At 35.4% G+C, this 16,956-nt stretch overlaps 2 protein-coding genes across 4 annotated transcripts; one reads left to right on the forward strand and one right to left on the reverse strand.

Moving 5' to 3' along the window:
• Nucleotides 1-6,317: 6,317 nt before the first annotated feature.
• LOC18041406 (toll/interleukin-1 receptor-like protein) lies at nt 6,318-7,080 on the reverse strand. The gene has a single exon (XM_006431716.2). The coding sequence runs from the start codon at nt 6,955-6,957 to the stop codon at nt 6,412-6,414; it is 546 nt and encodes a 181-aa protein (XP_006431779.1). The 5' UTR covers nt 6,958-7,080; the 3' UTR covers nt 6,318-6,411.
• A 1,044-nt stretch (nt 7,081-8,124) lies between these two features.
• On the forward strand, nt 8,125-16,090 carry LOC18041407. 3 transcript variants are annotated; one of them, XM_006431717.2, is made up of 10 exons: nt 8,125-8,612; nt 8,883-9,003; nt 9,643-9,728; nt 11,331-11,748; nt 11,848-11,948; nt 13,052-13,118; nt 13,408-13,635; nt 14,292-14,744; nt 15,285-15,357; nt 15,683-16,090. In XM_006431717.2, exons 1-10 carry the CDS (start codon nt 8,227-8,229, stop codon nt 15,925-15,927), a joined length of 2,178 nt encoding a protein of 725 aa, XP_006431780.1. In that variant the 5' UTR covers nt 8,125-8,226; the 3' UTR covers nt 15,928-16,090. The 3 variants fall into 3 exon arrangements, with proteins under 3 accessions (XP_006431780.1, XP_024040642.1, XP_024040643.1); XM_024184875.1 differs by having other exon boundaries at nt 8,530-8,612; nt 8,864-9,003; XM_024184874.1 differs by lacking the exons at nt 8,883-9,003; nt 9,643-9,728.
• Nucleotides 16,091-16,956: the final 866 nt, after the last annotated feature.

Below are 16,956 nucleotides of genomic sequence, written 5' to 3' on the forward strand. Positions count from 1 at the left end.
GTTACAAGGGATCAGAGAAATAATAAGAATCAACAAGGTGGACCGCGAAATGTAAGTTCCTTTAGGCAGGGCACTCACTCCCAGAAGTATAATGGTGGAGGTAACAAATGGGATAACAAGGGTGTTACTGGTGACACCGCTCGGAGGAACTACCCCATTTGTCGACATTGTGAAAGGAGGCACCCTGGTGAATGCCATTGGAAAACTGGAGCTTGTTTTGCTTGTGGAGAATCTGGGCATAGGATTATGGATTGCCCAAAGAGACGTAGCGAGACTACAAATACTCCGACTAACGAAGGGTAGAGGAAGAAACCGAGGGTGCAAGGGCGTGTTTTTGCACTAACAGAAAAAGAGGCTGAGGTGTCCAATGGTGTAGTATCAGGTACATTATCCTTATTCTCTAGAGAAGCCAAAGTTCTTTTTGATCCTGGTGCTACACATTCATTTGTATCTTGTGTGTTTGCCCGTTATGCTAATGTGCCTATCACACCACTGGATGTTCACGTGACAATTAGTACCCCTATGGGGGATTTCCAGTTTATAGATCATGTCTATAAGTCATGTGTGATCAGATTGTGTGATAAAGAATTCCTTGTGGATTTCCTACCTTTAGAGATGCACGATTTTGATTTGATTTTGGGGATGGATTGGTTAGGACCTTACCATGTTTCAATAGATTGTTTTGCTAAGGAAATTATTTTTCGCCTATCTGGCGAGGAAGAATTTCATTTTCAAGGGAATCATAAGAGTCATAAAGCTTTGATTTCTATGGTTAAGGCAATGAAAAATGCTAAAGAAGGGGTGTGAAGGATTTTTAGCGTATATAGTTGCTGACCATCCCGATGGGGCGTGCCTTGAAGACATACCTATTGTAAGGGAGTTTATTGATGTATTTCCTGAAGATCTTCCGGGACTACCCCCAGATCGAGAGGTTGAGTTTACTATAGAATTAGTTCCTGGTACTACACCTATATCCAAGTCGCCATATCGGATGGCACCCATTGAATTAAAAGAACTAAAGGTCCAGCTACAAGAATTACTAGATAAGAGTTTCATTCGTCCTAGTGTGTCGCCTTGGGGTGCTCCCATTTTGTTCGTAAAGAAGAAAGATGGTTCAATGAGGTTGTGTATAGACTACCGGCAGTTGAATATGGTTACTGTCAAGAATAAATACCCTCTTCCCCGAATTGATGACCTCTTTGATCAATTACGAGGTGCAGCGTTATTCTCTAAAATTGATTTACGATCTGGCTACCATCAATTGAAAATAAGAAGTGAGGATGTATCGAAGACAGCTTTTCGAACTCGTTATGGACACTATGAGTTCTTAGTTATGCCTTTTGGATTAACTAATGCTCCTTCAGTGTTCATGGATTTGATGAATATGATCTTCCAACCTTATCTTGACCAATTTGTCATCGTCTTTATTGATGACATATTAATTTACTCTAAGAGTAAGAAGGAGCATGAGTCGCACCTGAGGATTGTATTAGAAACATTGCGGAAGAAGAAGTTGTATGGAAAATTTAAGAAATGTGAGTTTTGGCTTGATCGTGTGATGTTTTTGGGACATATAGTGACGAAGGATGGTATTTCAGCAGATCCAGCCAAAGTGGAGGTAATTGTGAATTGGGAAAGGCTTGCTAGTGTGACTGAAGTAAGGAGTTTCTTAGGATTGACAGGTTATTATAGGCGCTTTGTCAAAGGATTTTCTAGCATAGCAGCACCATTGACTAATTTGACTAAGAAGAATGTGAAGTTCAATTGGGATGAGGCATGTGAAAAGAGCTTTCAAGAGCTCAAGAGTCATTTGGTGACTGCCCCTGTTTTAACTCTCCCTTCTGAAGGTGGAGGTTTTGTGATTTACAGTGATGCTTCCAGAAAAGGTTTGGGTTGCGTTTTAATGCAACATGGTAAGGTTATAGCATATGCTTCTAGGCAGCTAAAGAATCATAAACAAAACTACCCAACGCACGATTTGGAATTGGCTGCTATAGTGTTTGCTCTAAAAATCTGGAGACACTATTTGTATGTGGAGACTGATGAGATCTTCACCGATCATAAGAGTTTGAAGTACTTGTTTACTCAAAAGGAATTGAATTTGAGGCAGAGAAGATGGTTGGAGTTGGTAAAGGATTTTGATTGTTCTATTAATTACCATCCAGGTAAGGCAAACGTGGTAGCAGATGCCTTGAGTAGGAAATCATCTGGGTGCATGGCTCATCTTATCACCATGCAATCTCATTTGGTAAAAGACTTAAGGTGATGTGGGATTGAGGTAGTTACTCATGGGCAAGCAGACGTGTTAGCACATTTGACAGTCCAACCTACTCTAATTGATAGAGTTAAGGTAGCTCAGAAGAACGACATAGAACTCAAAAAAATCCGTGAAGATGTGAGCAAAGGACATAAGCCCGGATTTAGACTTGATAATGGGGATGGATTATGGTTGGGACAAAGGTTATGCGTGCCAGCAGACGAAGAGTTGAAGGCAGAGATCTTAAGAGAAGCTCATGAATCATCTTACAGTATGCATCCTGGTAGTACTAAGATGTATCGTGATCTAAAGCAAAGTTTTTGGTAGAGGAATATGAAGAGAGATATTGCTGCTTTTGTGTCTCAGTGTTTAGTCTGCCAACAAGTAAAGATTGAGCATCAAAGACCAGCAGGAACTTTACAAACGCTTCCTATTCCTCAGTGGAAATGGGAACACATAACAATGGATTTCGTTTCTGGATTACCTCGTTCTAGGAGGGGATGTGATTGCATTTGGGTAATTGTTGATCGATTGACGAAATCAGCTCATTTCTTGGCAAGGAAGAGTACAGACAATGTAGGGCAACTAGCTAAGTTGTTCATTAAGGAGATAGTGAGGCTTCATGGGGTTCCAGTGTCAATAGTGTCTGATAGAGATCCACTGTTCACTTCAAGATTTTGGGCTAGCTTACATAAAGAGTTGGGGACGAAATTGAGATTTAGCACTGCTTTTCATCCACAGACAGATGGGCAATCCGAAAGGACTATTCAAACCCTTAAGGATATGCTTCGAGCTTGCGTCCTAGACTTGAGTGGTGGTTGGGAAGAGCACTTAATGTTGATCGAATTTGCTTATAACAATAGCTTCCATTCGAGTATTGGCATGGCACCATTTGAGGCATTATATGGAAGAAAGTGTAGGTCCACAATCTGCTGGGATGAAGTTGGTGAAAGAAAACTTTTGCGTCCAGAATTAATACAGATTACTGTTGATAAAATCAAGTTGATTAGAGGACGTCTTCAAACAGCTCAGAGCAGACAGAAGAGTTATGCAGATCGTCGTAAACGTGAGTTGGAATTTGAAAAAGGAGATTTTGTTTTCTTGAAAGTATCGCCATGGAAAGGGGTGTTTCAGTTCGGGAAGAAAGGAAAGCTTAGCCCTAGATTTATTGGAACATTTGAGATTTTAGAGAGAATTGGTCCGGTGGCCTATCGCATAGCTTTACCACCAAGTCTGTCTAGGCTTCACAATGTATTTCATGTGTCTGTGTTAAGAGAGTACATTGCAGACCCTTTACATGTGCTAGACCATCAACCGATTCAGATAAATGAAGACATGTCGTATGAGGAACAGCCTATTGAGATTGTCGATCGAGACGAACAAGTATTAAGGAATAGAGTTATTCCCCTAGTGAAGGTACTATGGATGAATCATTCTATTGAGGAAGCCACTTGGGAGCGAGAAGCCGAAATGTTGGAGAAGTATCCTCAACTCTTCCATGCATAAGGTAACCTTTTAATTTCGAGGACGAAATTTTTGTTAGGAGGGGAGAAATTGTAACGCCACAAATTCCTATACATATTAAATTATAGAAATTAGGCTTTCATTGAGAATTATGGGTGGCCTATAACCCTTATTTAGAAAGGGGTACTAATTAAATAGAGGTTATTTATGAGATCATTTTGGAAAAGGGTTATTTTTCCTTATTGAATAGGGTTTCTTAAGATCCCCAATAAATACATACTTTTCCCCCTTCCATAACCCTAAGTTTACAACGTTTATTCTTCTTCTCTGCTGCTCTTTACGCTCTTACCCAAATCTTAGGATTCAAACCTTTGTTTAGGAGAGAATCAAGCGACGGGTAAGTTGTTCTCCATGTTCTCAACAGATTTCTAATCACTCTATCTAACTAGGGTTTATATTGGCACGATTCTAATGGTTGTAGATCATGATGCATGGTTTAGAATATATTTAGACTTTGCTTAGGGTTTTGATTTAGTATGAGTTTAGTTAATCAATCCTTGACGTATTAAGCACAGGATAATTCTGGACAGCATGAGGATCTCGAATTTTAAAGCTATATTTTCTGAATGAATTTTTTTATAAAATTTATATTTCTGGAAACTAGACATGTAGGGCTTCTTGATTAAATTTTATTTCATTAAATTCAACTTCGTTTTCAATTTTATAGGTATTTTGGAAATAGAAACCACTGCACTGGAAATCCACGATTCCAGTATTGTGATCAGATTCACAAGACTATTTGTACCACCAAATGAACTCAGAAAATTCTGAAAGTTTATATGTATGTTAATATATGTGTCTAGAATTCCCAGTTTTAATTTCATAATTTTCTGATTAGTATTTTATTTTATAAAAATCACGGAACCCGTTCTGTTTGGTTTAGATTATGTGAAAACAGTTTCGAATTTGCTGAGAAGTAAATAGTTTTTAAAATGTTTTTGATATCGGATTCTCTTGTAAATTTTACATTGGGTACTCATGGCTGTCCAGAATGGTTCCATAGGATTTTATATCATTCTGAGACTTGGATTAAGAGTTAAAATTTCGAGAATCAGACCTGTACGGGTATGAATTAGAAAATCAAATTCTTAGAATAAGTTATTGATTGTCATATCTTGTATTTGTTTAAGGTTTTGAAGGTGTTTGAGGCTCTTAGAAGCTTAGAGGTGTGTTAATCCAAGTTCATTTGTCGAGGTAAGTAACTTCATTCCTAATGTACTGGATATGTAGAAGTATTTTGATATTATTATTATAAGTATAAATGTTTTGATACTACTTAAAGGATTACTAATTTTGATAACAAAATTAGCTTTATGTAAATGTTTTCAAACCATTCTTTTTAACAAAGTATTTTATAAATGCTTTTTAATATGTAAATGATTTTATGACATGACAACCTTTTATGATTTTATTTATAAAGTGTTATGCAAGCCTAAATTATTGATATGAACTTTTATGAACTGATACGAATGTTTTGTACCTATGTTTGATTTCAATTATTGATGATTGTATGAGATTCTTAATGTTTTGGCTCATTGTCCATAGTTATTCTGATTCTGATTCTGATTCTGATCGTAATATACGATATATCCGTCTGGACCAGTACTGGGTTTCTGTTCTGAATGTGCACACGATATTTTGATTCTGTTTCTGGCCGGGTCACCGGGACTATAGGTGACACTATGTGACATGAGCTAACCTGTTTGTTTTCTGTATACGTATTACATGATTTGCTTCGTAAGTAAATATGCTTTTGAATATTCTGAATTATTAAGAATTTATCTTATGTTATTGTGATATATCGTTTTATAAAAATTATGGATTATGATATATGCTTTAAACAAAAGAAGGCTTGCAATATTTTTGGTATCGATAGGCCTAGTGTGTTAGGAATGGTTTTACTTACCGAGTTGACGGCTCACCCCTCATTATTATTTTTTTTGCAGATTAAGTTTCTTTTGAGAGGTGCACTTAGCTTTGGAGTTAGTGATTTCCAGTTTCCGTTTGCTATTGAATAAGAGGAGGAATAGACTTGTGTTTCTATTTAGTTACTTTTATTATGAACGTGTAATTTGGAGTTTGAGATTTTTGGTATTATTTTTATATGTCCTCGAGAGAGATTATTTAGTATTTGACGTTTGAATTTATGGATTTATGGATTTATTTGAATAAGAATTGGAGGAATTTCAGTTTGAAACTTATGAGTAAAGATTAATGATTTGTGAGTAACCTCCTTCTTCACGTGCTCTGCACGTGTTAGATTTGGAGTGTTACAATAATACATATAGATATCGTAATTACTATAATCTAAATTCAAATAGTCAAGAGACTAAAAGAAATTTGATTTAAAGTAAGAATAGAATTAATTTATTAGACTTTTTATAATTTTATAAGAAATTTAAAATGTATAACAAAAGAACCCATTCTTCTAGAAAAAGACAAAAGAAACCCATTCGGAGTTTCACTCCGCCAAAATAGCAGCACTCATAATAAATGAAATTCACAATTAATTCTTAAAAAAATTTGACGATGAGATCTCAAGCGATGTGACGTGTGTATGTTTGTAACAGGCAAATGGTGACACGTCACCACTAAATAAAGCAAAAAAAATTATTAGCGTGAATAAATAATTAAGCAATAATAAATAAAATAATGGAAAGAACCTGTCCTGCAAGTGCCATCCAGCGAGACTGGCGAGTGGCGACTCTTGTAAAAGCAGCTCTCCATTTTAGCACCTTCTCTTGATTCTCCTTAAACTCCTCCTCATATTTAGCAAACACTCTCTCAAAATCTTCTCCTTTCTGCGTCCGTGTATCCGCCGGATCTACGCCGTAAAAGACGGCGAAAACTTTACGATCCTTCCTCTTGTTCCCGCACTCAACAATTTTCGCAAGCTCATCCAAACACCACGGGGAAGAAGCGTAGTTTTTCGATAAGATTACAATCGAAGCGTTGGATTCTTCAATTGCTTTCGAGAGCTCTGATGAAATCTCGTTTCCCCTCTCCAGTGTTTCGTCGTCCTTAAATGCGATGAATCCGTTGCGAATTAAAGCGGCGTGGAGGTGGTCGGTGAAATTGTTGCGAGTATCTTCGCCTCTGAAACTCAAAAAGACGTCGTACTTGCTTTGAAGAAGTTGATGATGAGTTGGAGAAGATGAAGTATGAGAGGCCGCCATTTCGAAGGCCTTTAGGATCTGTGGCTTTTAGAATTTAGAGAGGCGTTTAAGCAAATGAAAAGATTATAAAATAAAAAATAAAAAATCTGAAGCGCTGTCGGCGTTTTCGACAGCGACCCTGTACTGTACATAATGAGTCTTATTAAATTTTTAAATATAAAATTTTATGCGTCTTATAACGGGATTTATTAGTAATTTTATTTTAAAACTCATTGTTGTATCACATAACAGAACAATAAGGTGATAAGTTTGTCTACTGCACGTTTTTCTACACATTTACATGTATAATCCAACTTTATTTATGGCTCCTAATTCATTTTATATTTTAATATTAAAATTTATCAGTTAAATAAAATTCTTTAAAAATTCACTGGATCAAAGTTTTTGGACTGTTTTTTATCCTTAATTGCTAGGATCGAAAAATATTAAGAAAGGATTTATTCAATAGGATATTTTCAAGGAGCCTTCTGATTTTGTATTTTATTGTTCCATTGCAGCCTTCGTATTTCTGATTGGCATTTTGGCAATTTTTATATATTTGTGCATTTGATCTCCCATTAAATATATGTCAACTCATTACTGGCCATTTGAGATTTACCTCCAATAAGATCTTCTAGTCTGAAAATTAAACGACGTGAATTACTCTAATTGTGAATGGGTATTCAACTTGATTTTTATTAAACTGAATCTATTAATCTAATTGAAACTGAAATAATTTAATTTGTATGCGGTTCATGTATTTTTGAACCACTAGATTTTAGTTTAGTTCAATTTAGTTCTTAATAAAAAAAATCGAACTAATTAATGTCCACCTCAATTCTAACAATAAAATAATCTTTTATTTTACATATTTTATCTAGGATTATATATTTAGGCCACATGGTGCGTCTTATTTGGCTTCACGAAATTTAATGATCAACAAGACTTGGTTTGGTATCGACGGTAGAACAACTGTGGTGAGAGAAGAGCCAGTAAATGTAGCACCTCAATACTAAATCAGCTAATTTATAAAAATTTTGTTCCTTCTTCCTGTAATTACATAAAACATCAAGGGAGGCCTCTTCAATTTACCATCCTCCAGTCCTCCACGCTGCTTTGTTTTTAACCATACATTCATTAAAAGAAAAGCTGACCACTCATTCTCTTGCAATCACTAAACAACAAAATTAGGAAAAAAAAAATCCAAGACTCGTGGTCGTTTATGGTTAGTGGAGTAGTCGTTTCGTTTGCTCGCCACTACTCACCCGAGCACAAACAGTCACTCGCTCCATGATCACCTCTTCAAGCTTCAATCTCGAAGCCACTCTCCTAACGACCACTAAACTTGTACATTATTTACCACTCGAGCCACCACCACTACTTCACGGCATCAAATGCTGCACAATCTTTTCTCCTTCTCCTTTAGTTAACAAGTTAACACACAGCAGTCGAATTTACGCTAGTATCGTTAACGGTAACGGTAACGGTGATAATGGGAAGAATAGAAAAGAAGATGAAGACGAACAGAGAAAAGTGCATTGTGAAGTTGAAGTGGTTTCTTGGCGGGAACGAAGAATTAAAGCCGAAATGTTGGTCAACGCCGATGTTGACTCCGTTTGGAATGCTCTCACTGACTATGAGCGCCTCGCCGATTTCGTCCCCAATCTTGCTTGCAGGTAAAATTGATGATTAATTTTTAATTAATTGTTTATTTTTTGAGCAACGAGCACGTTCACAGCAGTAGCGGAATAAAGATTTCGGTTGTAATTAGCCATAACACAAAAGTACAAAACCTGAGGGAGTTTAAAGAAAATATTTAGCAATTTACGGATGTGGATAAAATTTCATCGAAGTCCCTTACGCTTAGGATAATATTTTTTGAAGACCCTTATGTTTGAATTGTTTAGTATTGGGATGTATAACATAGGTTGATGTTCGAATGTCAGTGGGAGAATTCCTTGTCCATATCCAGGGCGAATATGGCTGGAGCAGAGAGGCCTGCAAAGGGCATTATACTGGCATATTGAAGCTCGTGTAGTTTTGGATCTCCAAGAGTTAATCCATTCAGTAAGCGTTTTAAAACCAAGTACAGACGAGTGGGTTTTTTTTTTTTTTAACTGTATAATCATTTAGGTTAAAGCATATTCAAGATACATTATCTATGCTGCCGACAACCATACGAAACTAGTAAAATTGAATTTGTATCATATGCTGATATCCTTGCAAACAAATTTAGCATATATTCATTTATTTTTTATTAATGAGGATCCTGCGCTTCCACTTTAGTACATTTGATGCCTTGGTTAATAGGTTTATGTAGCTTTGCTTCTGCTTTTCTAGTATTTACTTGGCTTCCGTGTACAAGTCTTTGAAATTTTGCCTGTCACATACGATTTAAAATTTAGTTGTTGCATTGTCACTCATTTGTACTCATGTTTGTATCATATGCTGATATCCTTGCAAACAAATTTAGCGCATATTTATTTATTTTTATTCATGAGGATCTCGCGCTTCCACTTTAGTACATTTGATGCCTTGGTTAATAGGTTTATGTAGCTTTGTTTCTGCTTTTCTAGCATTTATTTGGCTTCCGCATACAACTCTTTGAAATTTTGCCTTTGTCACATATGATTTAAAATTTAGTTGTCACATATTTACTCATTTGCACTCATGTTTGTTACCTAAATAATATGGTCAATGACTTAGGCCAGTGATCGAGAACTCTACTTTTCCATGGTTGATGGTGACTTTAAAAAGTTTGAAGGCAAATGGTCCATAAAATCTGGCACAAGGTAGATTCTGCTTACTCATTTTTAAGCCAGAATGCTTAGTGTAACAAAATTGAACTACATTTTCCTGCTATCTGCCTGTCTTAGCATTCTTTTATTTTGGCGATGTTTGATGCTTGTTCATCTGAAGCTGACTTGATAGTACCTTAATTTTCTTTTTTATAAGAAACTTTTAATTTTCTTTTTTATAAGAAACTCATAAATGTATTAGTAAAGAAGATTTAAAACGGATAGTGGACCAGCTGTCCAATAAGAAACCAAAGCTAGGACTATTTGTGCTATACCCAATCACCCTATACAGGGCTAGAATCAGATATCTCCCTATCTCAAAACCCTATCCCATTTTAGATGAATGAAGAGAAATGATGAATCTTGAAACTCCTTAGAATACGAACTCTATCCCACAGTTCTTAAGCATTATCTGCACTTTTCCCCTAACAAATAAGAACATTGCTTTCCTCATGTTACCCAAAACAGAGCTGCCACTGCACATTTCCAAAGAGTTTTAGCCTTTGTTCCTCTACCAAAAGGAAATGATTACTCCATAAGAAGAGAATCACAAGAACCCAGAACGACCCACAAAATATTATCTTCTTTGCACAACCTATACGCAACTTTGAAGCCATAAAACAGTGAAGAAAAAGATGATTCGAATTATCTGGAATTTTCTTGCGCATCACACACCAAGAAGGAGAGAGACATAAATTAGGAAACTTTCTTTGGATTACTTGTCCAGTATTTAATTTTCCTTGTGCCAAGGCCCACAAGAAGACTTGAATTTTAGGAGATGCTAGCCTTCCAAATCATTTTGAAGGGTAAAAACTCTCCAGCAGAATTGTCATTGCTGAACTTCTCAAAATATGACTTGCAAGTATACTGTCCTGAAGCTTCCATATCCTTTTGTCTTCCTCCTTAATTTCATCTACATGTGGTATAGGCTAACTTATTTCTTCATTAGCTTACATCATTTCATTGTAATTGATAGGCTTTCTTTAGGATTTCTTCTCACCCTGCATCATCGGGGAGGGACGGAATCAAGAATAAGCGAAGTTATGCCAGAGAACATTTTGTGTAAATAATTGGAAAACATTGATTTAGGGAAATATGCCTAGCTTGGACAAGGTTTTTGCAGCCTTTCATTGGCAACCAAGAAACCTTTGGAATAGTTTCTAAATTCGTCTTGATATCAAGGAATTCACATAAATATGATGCTTCTCCTAGTTAGGCTATGATAACCAAGATGTCATATGCTTGTCCCCTGACACCAAGAAAAAGGATAAAGTGACTCACTCAAAATGACTTATAACGCTGAGAAACATAATTTCATCCCTTGATAATACTAGTGAGGTCAATGGTAACTTTTCCCCAAGTCAAGTTGGATCTCTCTTCTTTCCTGAGACGTCTTTTCTTTTCTTTTTTCTTTTTTCTCCATTTTCTTGGGTTTGTCCAATATAATTATTCTCTTTTTTCTTGTTAATTTTTTTCTTTTAATTCTTACGGATGATATAACTGTGCATTTCCAGTTATTGATTGTCATTTTAAGCTATTAAAAATATTGTTTTACTCTTTTAATTTCCTTTTACGACCACTTCTTTCTTTTTTCAGGTCTTCAACAACCAATTTATCATATGAAGTTAATGTGATCCCTAGATTGAACTTCCCGGCCATTTTTTTGGAGAGGATTATCAGATCAGATCTTCCTGTGAATCTTCAAGCCTTGGCTTGTCGAGCTGAAAGGAGTTTTGGATGGAACCAGAAGATACCGATGATAAAAAATTCCTTTGGTGAACTATCTTTGCCCATCCTTGCTTCCCCCAGCTTAGACTTTGATGGTGGACTACCTGAGAAGGGTAAAGCACCACCTGGAAAGTTTAATGAAAACATTGTGAGCTCAAACTTTGGTTCTGTGCCGCCATCTTCGAGTGATTTAAACAGTAAATGGGGCGTTTTTGGACAAGTTTGCAGACTTGACAGGCCATGTTTTGTGGATGAAGTTCATCTTCGTAGATTTGATGGCTTATTGGTAACTCATTGTCTCTAGACTACCCTGAATAGGCCTTCCTGTCCCAAGGAGGCCATTTTTTGTTTTGGCAGTTGCTGATAAAATGGTTTTGGGCTGAAGGAAAATGGAGGTGTCCACCGCTGTGTTGTTGCGAGCATAACTGTAAAAGCTCCTGTCAGTGAAGTTTGGAATGTTATGACTGCTTATGAGACTCTTCCTGAGTAAGTAGTTTATGATCATGAGTCATGAAATTTTAAATCAAAGTATTAGATTCTGTTCAAAAGGTACCAAATCTCCAATTCCATTGACTTCGGACATATATCTCTGCACTCCTTTTAGCTGGCTGATTCTAATATTTTATGTCGGGCAATGTCTATCGCCTAGACAACCTCAAAGAGTGAAATCATCAGAATTCTTTCAAGGGTGTTGTATGAAGGCCTGAAGCAATTTGGTTGATCGTCCTATGGCTTCATTAGTAGTTGCATTTGGAACGCTTATTTGAAGTTAGATCTTTCTCACCGTGCATGGAGCTGTCTAAGAATAAATAATTGCAATGCATGTTTTGCTGTTGGTACTTTAGGATTTTAGAGAGTATCAAAATGATTAGCTTGAAGATAACTAACTGTAGTTTTCACTCATGATAAAATTGCCAATATAGTACTTTTAGGATTTTAGAGACCTAGGCTGGTTTTCTTTGCATTTGTGTATACATCTGATAGACTCAAATTGCTCTGCAGATTTTTTTTGTAGAATAAATACACAGATTTCACTACACAAACTTTTCACACACAACAGAACTCCTACACAACCAGGATATTCAAGAGACCTGGAACTCTCCTACATTCACAGAATTATTTTCACCAAATCTGACAAATAACGGACTGCCTAAAATACTAACACAACTGCTTGATAGTTTATTACAAACCACAAACACAGCCCAAACTCCTATTAATTGCCGCTGGAAACCGTTTTCCTTCTCTGGTATGTGATATGGACAGTGGCCTATCAGCATCTATGGCACCTATTTGCTGTTTCTGCATGGTCCGGGTCTTCATTTGATGTTCAGTTTGTAGTTTATGCCTTTAGTCTAAGTTTGACATTTCTTTTTCTTTATCATGATGGCTACACACAATAAGTCTCCTGCAAAGCTAATCAAAAGGAAGAGTTGTTGTCTAAGTGCATGTTGTATATACATTCTGGTTCTCTTAATTGAATTTAGACAGAGTTTCATGGAAATGTACTGGGTAGATAACTATTCCATGCATTTCAAGCATATGTTCCTCCTGGCTGATTTTGAGAACCTCACTAAGTTCCTTCTTTGCAGGATTGTTCCAAATTTAGCCATCAGTAAGATTTTGTTGCGAGAAAACAACAAAGTTCGCATCCTCCAGGTATAAGAAAAAGTATTTTAGAGTAAAACACTGAGTGCTTCATTTTAATAATATAGGTTTTTCAAATGAGTTGATGTAACTGTAAAATAAAGTTTTTTCAACTTATTTGATATAACTAAATACTTCCGATTGTTTAAAGTCTGCTATATTAATTTAGAAAATATTCCAGACATGGATGGAAATCAAATTACAGGCACGAACAAGAACCTACTAACAATCTTAGAGTAAAATATCAACTCTTTTAGTTTTCCAGAACCTTGATAGCTTATGAGGACTCCCTTATCTGCAGGAAGGGTGCAAGGGTCTACTGTATATGGTACTTCATGCACGTGTAGTTATGGATATATGTGAGCAGCATGAACAGGAGATTAGTTTTGAGCAAGTTGAAGGGGACTTTGACTCATTTCAGGGAAAATGGCTTTTTGAACAGCTGGGAAGTCATCACACGCTATTGAAGTACAGTGTGGAGTCAAAAATGCAGAAAAATTCCTTGCTTTCCGAAGCTATTATGGAAGAGGTACATGCATTATACATAGTATATGACACTCCAGCTTTCAATTTCGCCCCATTTCCTTCTTACAACATCTAATTTACATACTAGTTTTAGGTGTGCTATTTGAATGTGAATAAATTTGTATTTTTTACAAAGGTCTCATGCATGTGATCCCTCTGCAACAAAAGGCTACACGTACGGCATGTTTAGGCCATTTTTTAAAATAATTACTCATTTTGCTTCATTGTAGATTTTTTATGTCAAAACACCACCTTGAATGGGATTATTTCTAAAACTGCAGCCACTGACACACCTATTTATGAATTCTCTCATTATGGTGTCCGATGTTCCAAAAATGATTACATAAGGCTAATACTACTAGTGGCTTTAAGTTTTTCCAAATTATCAATTTCAAGCCTACAGATTGAACACTTCCATAACCCATGTGCATCTAAAATAATCCATCAATAACATATAGTGAATTTGGACATGGTTCTATATGTATGTTATTCTTACATTTGTGAGGTAAGAAATTATTTATTGATCTGTCTTATCTTCATGAACAGAGATTCTGTTTTGTGAAAATTACTTGTTTATTCTTTTTGCCTAGAGTTGTGCTGTTGAAACATTTACAGGTGGTTGTAGAAAGATATTCATGCATGTGTTTCATAACCTTGTAGGTTATCTATGAAGATCTTCCATCGAACTTATGTGCTATTCGAGATTATGTGGAGAAGAGGGAAGGAGATAACTCGTTAGCGAATGATTCTGTAGAAACAACTAATCACACACAATCATCAGATGAATTAGGTGCCTCATCAAGCAGTGACAATGAAGATCTTGTAGATTCGGAAACTCCAAATTCATTTAAACAAAGACCCAGGGTTCCAGGCTTGCAAACAAACATAGAAGTTCTTAAAGCTGAGCTCCTAGAATTTATTTCCAAACATGGACAGGAAGGATTTATGCCCATGAGAAAACAGCTCCGCAAACATGGTAGGGTGGATATTGAAAAGGCCATCACACGCATGGGTGGATTTCGGAGGATGGCGTCATTAATGAATCTTGCCCTAGCTTACAAGCACCGTAAACCAAAGGGTTATTGGGACAACCTCGAGAATTTGGAGGAAGAGGTATAATGCTAAATTTTCTTTTGCCAGTTTTATTGGATATGCCTATATTCCTGCTCAAATAATCAATTTACGTGATCAGTCAATGACTAGAAATATAATCAAGTGTGCTGTGTGATAAATTTTTGAACATAACTTTATTCATCATCATAGTAGATACCTGATGGAAAAGGGATTCAGGGAATTAAATCAAAACACTTTTCAAATATATAAAAAATATACGAAGAAAAATATAGGTAGACCATTGTGCTTATTAAGGGCTCACATGGGTGGGCAGGGAATGGGTTGCCGTTAGTCTGAATGATTAATAAAAATAAGGATATTTGTATTTTTTTCCAATTGATTTATTAATTTATGGCCCATGATTAATCCCTGATTTCTGCTTCATAAATTCCCATGAAAGGGAGTGCTCAAGCTCAAGCTAATAAGGACGATCACAATTTCTTTTTCTTTTTCTCTTTCTCAAAAAGTTGTACTATTAAGTGACCATATAATATTAGGGCTGATTGCAATCTTTGTAACATGATTATCGTCATCCTTCAGATTAGTAGATTCCAAAGGAGCTGGGGAATGGACCCATCATTTATGCCCAGCAGAAAGTCTTTCGAGCGTGCAGGTAATGAATATTACGCATATCCATCTATGTTGTGTGCTGGTCATGTCAAAATGTGGGAGGCTTCATGGAAAAAATTATTCAGATTGAATGGACTGCATCATAAAGTCATTGTAGCAACTAAAAACTAAAGTCATAATAAAGTCATCTAGGGAACTTTAGTCATGACATTTTGTATTATGGGGAGTAGAACTTACTCTAGAACATTTCCAATGGAACTTAGCTAACCCATCTGGCTTCCTCGCTCAAATTAGAGTGCAAGATTCATTTTCTTTTTCTTAAATGCTCTTGTTTCATTTCTAGCCTAATTTATCAAAAATTCCTGCAGGGCGTTATGACATTGCGCGTGCACTGGAGAAATGGGGGGGGCTCCATGAAGTTTCACGTCTTCTTTCGCTTAAATTGAGGCATCCCAACAGACGGGCTCATATTATCAAGGATAAGAAGGTTGATTATGTGAATCCTGCTAATTTAGAATGTGAAGGCAAAATCCCATCAAAACCTTATGTTTCACAAGATACACAAAAATGGGCCATGAAACTCAAAGATTTAGACATTAATTGGGTAGAGTAAGTATTGAATTAATCTTTGATCGCTATTTATGTTTTGATAATGGTCAAATTAATAGACAAGGGGTTATATGAGATTAATGAAGGGGTGCTAATGGTCAACCTCCAACTCTTGAGCAAGGTTTTTAGGACGAATTATGTTCATGAACAACTATACCATCGTAGGAAACAAATTAATAGGTTTCTATATTATTATCATATCAACTAATTTTATTCTTCTTATATGTCCATTTTTTTCATGAAAAGTTGTGGCTTTTGAATTAGCACTAATTTAGAACTTGATCTAAATGGAAGGAGTTGTTAATGCACATTAATTTTAATATTTTATTGATGTATGAATTAATCATGAATTTTTATCATATTTTATATGGATTATTGAGTTAGTTTAACAAGCTAAAAAGTAAAGCTTTTAAATGTAGAATGTCAGTTTACTATTGTTGCAACCAATAAATATTACTTATATTATTTTTAAAATATCCATTAGCCTCCTTATCATATAAAAGTTGAAGGGAAAAAAGGGTAAAATAGTTGTTTATTTGATATTTAATCTTAGAAATACAAAATATATATTTATTTTAGTAAAAAAAGTAAAAAATAATTACAGAAAAACAAGAAAAATCTTGCTTTTAACTTCTTTTTTTTCACACTGAAAATTATTTTTTATTTTTAGTATTTTAAATTTTTATTTTAATTTCAATTTATTTTATTCATAATAAATATGAATAAAATTTTATTTAAAAATGAGGGTAATACTATGAAATCATGGTATTAGTAGAGTTATTAAGTATTGCAAAAATATTAGGGGTAAGTGAAATATATTTATTTCAATTGGGAGAAACTAACAATCTAATAACCTAGGATAATATAATGTTTTATTTAAACTTTTGTCATGAATGACGTACTTGTTTTAACAATGAACCTGTATTACTTTGTCCGAGTAAATATAATTTTTTTACGATGATTATATTAATCGCTAATCAAGCCGTTAAAAAAAAATATTTCTTGTAGTAAAATATAATTCATATTTCCAGAT

This window comes from Citrus clementina, unplaced genomic scaffold (genome assembly GCF_000493195.1).
Source record: "Citrus clementina cultivar Clemenules unplaced genomic scaffold, Citrus_clementina_v1.0 scaffold_5, whole genome shotgun sequence".
NCBI classification, from domain to species: Eukaryota; Viridiplantae; Streptophyta; class Magnoliopsida; order Sapindales; family Rutaceae; genus Citrus; species Citrus x clementina.